This window comes from Notolepis coatsorum (assembly GCF_963971535.1).
Source record: "Notolepis coatsorum genome assembly, contig: SCAFFOLD_2711, whole genome shotgun sequence".
NCBI classification, from domain to species: Eukaryota; Metazoa; Chordata; class Actinopteri; order Aulopiformes; family Paralepididae; genus Notolepis; species Notolepis coatsorum.
Genome location: NW_028171772.1, coordinates 12,501 through 21,398, shown reverse-complemented (window position 1 = coordinate 21,398; position 8,898 = coordinate 12,501). Strand labels below are relative to the sequence as shown.

Genomic DNA, 8,898 nt, shown 5'->3' with positions numbered 1-8,898 from the left:
TCTCTCTCACCAGTGTTGCTGTAGTGTCTCTCTCTCTCTCTCTCACCCGTGTTGCTGTAGTATTGACACACTCTCTCCAGGACGGTGTTCTCGTTGGACCCCGGCGTCACCATCTCCTCGTCCAGAACCCACAGCAGACCCCTGGAGTCCCCGTCTGCCGCCCGCACCTGGGCACAGTATGGGGCACAGTATGGGGCACAGTATATTTCACAGTATATTTCACAGTATATATTTTTTTTTTATCAAATTTTTCTCCCATTTTCTATTTTTCTCCCATCCCAATTTCGTATCGTCCAATTCTACCCTCCCCTGTCTCGAACGCTGTTAGGCCATGCCTCCCACAAGCCGGCTGCAATGTGGACGAAGCCTTGCATCACGTGTCCCCTCCGGTACTCGAGGAGGCAGCCGTCGCATCTTTTCACCTGCACAGTGCGATCTCTCAGCGGCGAGGGTCTGCGTTTGGAGGGACACGTCGCCCTCGTCGCTTCCTGATTCTGCTGCGCAAGCGCACCAACCGACCTGTAGGAGTCGCTGTCCACAACGTCCGATCCCCACCCATCAGCTTCCCACCCCCTAATACTGCCAATTGTATTAGTATGAACGACCAGCCAAGCTGGTAGCAACACAGAGAGCTGGGCTCGAACCCAGCGTCTCCTGCATTGGTGGTGAGCGCCTTGCCCATTTCACAGTATATTTCACAGTATATTCCACAGTATATTCCACAGTATATTCCACAGTATATTCCACAGTATATTTCACAGTATATTCCACAGTATATTCCACAGTATATTTCACAGTATATTCCACAGTATATTTCACAGTATATTCCACAGTATATTCCACAGTATATTTCACAGTATATTCCACAGTATATTGCACAGTATATTACACAGTATATTTCACAGTATATTCCACAGTATATTGCACAGTATATTACACAGTATATTCCACAGGAGAGACTGTAACGACGGCCTCATGTCCACATCATGTCATGTGAAAGGTCATTAAACCCACGACATCATGAATATACATACGACCTATGCCCTATCATGGTACCCCCCCCATCCTGGTAACGGTTAGAAACCACCACTGTACCTGCAGGGCAGGCTGGTCGATAGCGGACACCACCTCAGCCGGGCTGCTCTCCGGATGTTCAAACTGGACCGGGATCTTCTCCTGGAGACACACAGTAAGGCAGGACACAAGTAAGGCAACGCCTCTACTTCCTTAGGCGCCTAGGAAAGTTCAAAATTAGTCAGAAGATCCTCAAGAACTTCTACTCGTGCACAATAGAGAGCATCCTGACTGGTAACATCACCTCCTGGTTTGGGAATAGCACCGCACAAGACCGCAGCAGACTACAGAGAGTGGCCCGTTCAGCCGAACGCACAATTGGAGGTGGGCTTCCCACTCTCCAGAACATTTACAACAAGCGGTGCATGGACAAGGCTAAGAGAATAATCAAAGACTCTAGTCACCCAAACAACTGCCTCTTTGAACTGCTGCGGTCAGGCAAGCGATACCGGAGTCTCATGGCCGGTACAGAGAGACTCAGAAGGAGCTTCTATCCCCAGGCCATCAGGATGCTCAATGACTCTATGACACTATGTAACAGCTATCAGCATAATAATTATATTGTTTTGAAAATGGGAAGAGCAATTGGTATTTCCAGGAAATGTGCTTCTTTTGTTGCCCGTCCCCTTTTATGTCAGATAGTGCAAAGTTTAGTTTTATGTCATCTTGACTATTGCTCTGCGATGTGGTCATCTGCTGCCAGTGGTGACCTCAGGAAGCTCCAGGTGGTCCAGAACAGGGCAGCACGGTTGGTACTGGGCTGCTCACTAAGGTCTAATGTGAGCCGTATGCATGCTCGCCTCTCTTGGCTTAACGTTGAAAATAGATTGTCTTTTAATATACTTGTGCTGTTCAAGTTGGTCATGAGCAGTAAGACTCCTGTTTTTATACATAAACAGATTGTTTTTAGTAATACTGTGCACGAGCATTACACTAGAGGTTCCAGTAGTGGGCAGCTTGATTTGCCAGGTCCTAGAACCAGCGCTTTAAGAAGATCTTTTATTTTTAGATCATTAACTCTTTGGAATAACCTGCCTCAAAACATCTGCTGCATTTACAGTAGATTCACTTTAAAAAAATAATCTTAAATTGTATTTAACACTGTAAAGTATTTTTGTTTTGTTTTTTAGTTTTCTGTTTCTTTGCTCACATGTAATTTTAGCTATCTCATTTGTTAGCCTCATTATGCATTGTCTGTTGAGTACTGACTTTTAATAATTTTGTCTTGCAACAATAATTGTTTTTGTATGTTTTTTTGTGTGGACCCCAGGAAGACTAGCTGGTTGCTATGGCACCAGCTAATGGGGATCCGTAATAAAATCAAATCAAATCAAATAAAAAACCATCATCTACACACATCCACATGTACACACTCACTTTAAACAAACAGTCACCTTACCACTCACTTTATTCACTTAAAAAAAATCTCACTTTTTCTGTATTTTTGCTCCCTTCCCAATTTAGTCGTTATGCCAATTCCCTTCCTGGTCGTTGCGTGCATTGCCCCACTGTCGGCCTGGGGAGGGTGTAGAACTACCACATGCCTCCTCCGATACATGTGGAGTCAGCCAACCGCTTCTTTTCACCCGACAGCGAGGACTCTCACTGGGGGAACGTAACGCGTGCGGAGGTTCACACTATTTCCCCCTGATCCCCTCCCTAGCTGAACAGGCGCCCCGACCGACCAGTAGGAACCGCAGTTTACAACGACCAGGACACACACATACCCCGCCGGCTTCCCACCCGCTAACACTGCCAATCGTGTACCGCTGATCCCAGAGTCTCTGCGGTGGTAGGCGAGTGCATTCTCCACTGCGCTACCCAGCCGCACCCCACTTTAGACACTTTAACACACCTCGTTTGCACCCTACCCCAAGTTTTGTACCTCTGCATTCTACCTCGCTGTTACTCATTGTACTCTGTATATTATATTGTATATATATGTATATTGACTTTACCTACTTTTTACATCTTACATTTTCTTTTTTTACTTACTTTCTCTTTACTGTATGTAGCACACTCTCAGAGGCTCATAAGGAACAAGCATTTCATTATTAAGTATTAAGTATTCTGTATTTTGTTCTGACAAATAAAAACAAACTTGAACTCTGGTTTTGTTTCTTTGTTTTCTTTGTTTTCTTTTTTATGCCTATTGTCAGCGACTTTGGGTCCTTGAAAAGTGCTATACAAAATAAATTAATTATTATATTATCATTACATGAGACTCAGGACCTCAGTATCTCTCCAGGGGGTGGAGTCTAGCAGCAGCCTACCTGTGTGTATCTCTCCAGGGGGTGGAGTCTAGCAGCAGCCTACCTGTGTGTATCTCTCCAGGGGGTGGAGTCTAGCAGCAGCCTACCTGTGTGTATCTCTCCAGGGGGTGGAGTCTAGCAGCAGCCTACCTGTGTGTATCTCTCCAGGGGGTGGAGTCTAGCAGCAGCCTACCTGTGTGTATCTCTCCAGGGGGTGGAGTCTAGCAGCAGCCTACCTGTGTGTATTTCTCCAGGGGGTGGAGTCTAGCAGCAGCCTACCTGTGTGTATCTCTCCAGGGGGTGGAGTCTAGCAGCAGCCTACCTGTGTGTATCTCTCCAGGGGGTGGAGTCTAGCAGCAGCCTACCTGTGTGTATCTCTCCAGGGGGTGGAGTCTAGCAGCAGCCTACCTGTGAGTATCTCTCCAGGGGGTGGAGTCTAGCAGCAGCCTACCTGTGTGTATCTCTCCAGGGGGTGGAGTCTAGCAGCAGCCTACCTGTGTGTATCTCTCCAGGGGGTGGAGTCTAGCAGCAGCCTACCTGTGAGTATCTCTCCAGGGGGTGGAGTCTAGCAGCAGCCTACCTGTGAGTATCTCTCCAGGGGGTGGAGTCTAGCAGCAGCCTACCTGTGTGTATCTCTCCAGGGGGTGGAGTCTAGCAGCAGCCTACCTGTGTGTATCTCTCCAGGGGGTGACCGTCTAGCAGCAGCCTACCTGTGTGTATCTCTCCAGGGGGTGGAGTCTAGCAGCAGCCTACCTGTGTGTATCTCTCCAGGGGGTGGAGTCTAGCAGCAGCCTACCTGTGTGTATCTCTCCAGGGGGTGGAGTCTAGCAGCAGCCTACCTGTGTGTATCTCTCCAGGGGGTGGAGTCTAGCAGCAGCCTACCTGTGTGTATCTCTCCAGGGGGTGGAGTCTAGCAGCAGCCTACCTGTGTGTATCTCTCCAGGGGGGGGAGTCTAGCAGCAGCCTACCTGTGTGTATCTCTCCAGGGGGTGGAGTCTAGCAGCAGCCTACCTGTGTGTATCTCTCCAGGGGGTGGAGTCTAGCAGCAGCCTACCTGTGTGTATCTCTCCAGGGGGTGGAGTCTAGCAGCAGCCTACCTGTGAGTATCTCTCAGGGGGTGGAGTCTAGCAGCAGCCTACCTGTGTGTATCTCTCCAGGGGGTGGAGTCTAGCAGCAGCCTACCTGTGTGTATCTCTCCAGGGGGTGGAGTCTAGCAGCAGCCTACCTGTGAGTATCTCTCCAGGGGGTGGAGTCTAGCAGCAGCCCCTACCTGTGTGTATCTCTCCAGGGGGTGGAGTCTAGCAGCAGCCTACCTGTGTGTATCTCTCCAGGGGGTGGAGTCTAGCAGCAGCCTACCTGTGTGTATCTCTCCAGGGGGTGGAGTCTAGCAGCAGCCTACTGTGTGTATCTCTCCAGGGGGGGAGTCTAGCAGCAGCCTACCTGTGAGTATCTCTCCAGGGGGTGACCGTCTAGCAGCAGCCTACCTGTGTGTATCTCTCCAGGGGGTGGAGTCTAGCAGCAGCCTACCTGTGAGTATCTCTCCAGGGGGTGGAGTCTAGCAGCAGCCTACCTGTGAGTATCTCTCCAGGGGGTGGAGTCTAGCAGCAGCCTACCTGTGTGTATCTCTCCAGGGGGTGGAGTCTAGCAGCAGCCTACCTGTGAGTATCTCTCCAGGGGGTGACCATCTAGCAGCAGCCTACCTGTGTGTATCTCTCCAGGGGGTGGAGTCTAGCAGCAGCCTACCTGTGTGTGTCTCTCCAGGGGGTGGAGTCCAGCAGCAGCCTACCTGTGTGTGTCTCTCCAGGGGGTGGAGTCCAGCAGCAGCCTACCTGTGTGTGTCTCTCCAGGGGGTGGAGTCTAGCAGCAGCCTACCTGTGTGTATCTCTCCAGGGGGTGGAGTCTAGCAGCAGCCTACCTGTGTGTGTCTCTCCAGGGGGTGGAGTCCAGCAGCAGCCTACCTGTGTGTGTCTCTCCAGGGGGTGGAGTCCAGCAGCAGCCTACCTGTGTGTGTCTCTCCAGGGGGTGGAGTCTAGCAGCAGCCTACCTGTGTGTATCTCTCCAGGGGGTGGCAGGAGGTGGTGCCCCTACCTGTGTGTATCTCTCCAGCGGGTGGCAGAAGGTCTGGGCATGGTGGTGGTGCCCCTACCTGTGTGTATCTCTCCAGGGGGTGGCAGGAGGTGGTGCCCCTACCTGTGTGTATCTCTCCAGCGGGTGGCAGAAGGTCTGGGCGTGGTGGTGGTGGTGCCCCTACCTGTGTGTATCTCTCCAGGGGGTGGCAGAAGGTCTGGGCATGGTGGTGGTGGTGCCCCTACCTGTGTGTATCTCTCCAGCGGGTGGCAGAAGGTCTGGGCATGGTGGTGCTCCAGCAGCCTCTCCTGCAGGTAGTTGTGGCAGAGCTCCGCCCAGCCGGCTGCCCGCTCCTGCCCGCCGTGTCGGGGGTTCCTCATGCCCGGCGTGTCCACCACCATCACGGAGGCCAGCGTCAGCTGCTGGGAGCGCAGAGCCCTGGGGGACAGACGGACGGACGACACACAGTGGGACCGGTCAGATTCATGTAACCCTTTCACTGCCACACGACAGAAGGTTAGCCCTTTCACTGCCACACGACAGAAGGTTAGCCCTTTCACTGCCACACGACAGAAGGTTAGCCCTTTCACTGCCACACGACAGAAGGTTAGCCCTTTCACTGCCACACGACAGAAGGTTAGCCCTTTACTATCACACAACCGACGGCCAGGGGCGGATTTAGGATTGTAGGAGATCCGGGGCTTAGCCCAGATAGATTATTTTTTACTTCGACACCACAACCTTTAACTTATACCACCACCTTAAAGCGGACAAAAGGCACTAGAGAACACTTAAATTCACACCCTTTAATTAATGAAGCAAACTATAATAATTTATAATAATAATAATAATAATAATAATAATAATAATAATAATAATAATAATAATAATAATAATAATAATAATAATAATAAGAATAATAATAATAAGAATAATAATAATAATAAGAATAATAATAATAATAATAATACACTGTTTGTATAGCACCTTTCATACAAGAATTGCAGCTCAAAGTGCTTCACAGCAGTACAAAAAGACTCAAGCACAACATTGGCAGATCAAGAGCAATGCATAAAGTGCAGACATAAAGCATAAAATAGATAGCAGTAAAATAGACAAAGTCAAGGTAAGACATAGAACATTAAATCACATTGTTTTTCATATTAGGATCTAAGATCTAGGGTTAACTCGCCGAACGTTGAGCGCCAGGACCCCCGAAAACCAGAGTATAGTCGGGTTTTCATCGTTGTTTCTTTTATTCGATATTTCCATTCATAAAGACATGCCGGCAGCCTGTGTTATCACTGGGGATGGGTCTGAGATCTCAAAAGTCCAATACCGCCGCCTAACGCCTTGCGGCCGCTATTGCACTCCATTTGAAACGATGTGGCTTGGTGTCTGTCATTTTGGAAATGACACCAGACCACCCTGAAACTACACTCATATTCACGACGGTATAAAACGGAAATGTATGGATGGAAAATTTTTCTGTTTTTTGCATCTTGACCGGAAGAAACTCAATGACAATCGACTATATTATTAGATCCATAGCTATAATATATAATATAGCTTTAGACCTGCAAACACAGCCACGTATCCCCATGTTAAAAGGCGCTGGCCTTTCAACAGTAACAGTAAACAGCGCCATCTGGCGCTGAAAGTGTTAATATCCGTCTTTGTTTACGGTTTGATTATCACTGATACAAAGTAAAATAGTGCAGTGCAATAAAATAGTTAGTAAAATAGAATAAAATAATGCAATAGTGCATTGCAATAAAATAGTTATCATCGTATTTTTTCGGGAGGCCGGTAAGGAGTGCATTACAGTAGTCGAGTCGGCTTGAGATAAAGGCATGGATCTGGTTTTCAGCGTCCTTTTTATTTATAAATGGCCGTACTTTAGCTATGTTTCTAAGGTGGAAGAATTATGTTTTTGTCAACTTGTTGATAGTGATTTAAAGCTTAGGTCTGAGTCTACCATAACACCAAGACTTAACTCACTCAAATACAGTTATCAGCTGGATAGACTACAGATGGAAATTAGCTTCTGCTAAATCTGGTGCAAACATATTTTCATGTAACAATGATTAATTGTCAATTTTATTTTTTTTATTTTTATTTTTTTAAATAGATTCAGGGCTTTTCAGAAAACATTCGGGGCTTGAGCCCAAGTAGCCACTCCCTAGCCCCGCCCCTGCCGACGGTGATGCTCCATCATTAGCATCATTAGCTCCGTGGATGCTGTGCGTGCGTGTGTGCGTGTGTGTGTGTGTGTGTGTGTGTGTGTGTGTGTGTGTGTGTGTGTGTGTGTGTGTGTGTGTGTGTGTGTGTACCTGTTGATGAGTGACACGATGGCAGTGAATAGCTCCTCATAAAGGCCAGAAGCCATTCCATCGACACACTGAGTGGCTGTCAGTCTGGGGCCTGAAGACAAACATACAGAATACATGTGTGATAAACTACGACAGTATATTGTGTATCAATACATGTGTGATAAACTACGACAGTATATTGTGTATCAATACATGTGTGATAAACTACGACAGTATATTGTGTATCAATACATGTGTGATAAACTACGACAGTATATTGTGTATCAATACATGTGTGATAAACTACGACAGTATATTGTGTATCAATACATGTGTGATAAACTACGACAGTATATTGTGTATCAATACATGTGTGATAAACTACGACAGTATATTGTGTATCAATACATGTGTGATAAACTACGACAGTATATTGTGTATCAATACATGTGTGATAAACTACGACAGTATATTGTGTATCAATACATGTGTGATAAACTACGACAGTATATTGTGTATCAATACATGTGTGATAAACTACAACAGTATATTGTTATTCCTGGTAGTCAGCTGTCCCCGTGAGTACCAATAGCATAAAACTGCAATGCCGCTGCAAAGGCCCCCAACACACAGTACAGGCCCCCAACGCACAGTACAGGCCCCCCAACTCACAGTACAGGCCCCCAACGCACAGTACAGGCCCCCAACGCACAGTACAGGCCCCCAACGCACAGTACAGGCCCCCCAACGCACAGTACAGGCCCCCAACGTACAGTACAGGCCCCCAACACACAGTACAGGCCCCCAACGCACAGTACAGGCCCCCAACACACAGTACAGGCCCCCAACTCACAGTACAGGCCCCCAACGTACAGTACAGGCCCCCAACTCACAGTACAGGCCCCCAACTCACAGTACAGGCCCCCAACGCACAGTACAGGCCCCCAACGCACAGTACAGGCCCCCAACGCACAGTACAGGCCCACAACACACAGTACAGGCCCACAACACACAGTACAGGCCCCCAACGCACAGTACAGGCCCCCAACGCACAGTACAGGCCCCCCAACGCACAGTACAGGCCCACAACACACAGTACAGGCCCCCAACACACAGTACAGGCCCCCAACGCACAGTACAGGCCCCCAATGCACAGTACAGGCCCCCAACGCACAGTACAGGCCCCCAACACA

General features: G+C 48.4%; 1 protein-coding gene across 1 annotated transcript in view; it reads right to left on the bottom strand.

Moving 5' to 3' along the window:
- Positions 1-46: 46 nt before the first annotated feature.
- Positions 47-8,898, bottom strand: part of LOC311248185 (unconventional myosin-XVIIIb-like) — a gene marked incomplete at both ends in the record, with an annotated part of 18,524 nt that continues 9,672 nt past the window's right edge. Inside the window, 4 exons of the mRNA XM_084339115.1 lie at positions 47-167; positions 1,096-1,176; positions 5,639-5,831; positions 7,727-7,817. Of these exons, the coding sequence (XP_084195241.1) occupies positions 47-167; positions 1,096-1,176; positions 5,639-5,831; positions 7,727-7,817 (486 nt within the window). The remainder of the gene's footprint in view (positions 168-1,095; positions 1,177-5,638; positions 5,832-7,726; positions 7,818-8,898) is intronic.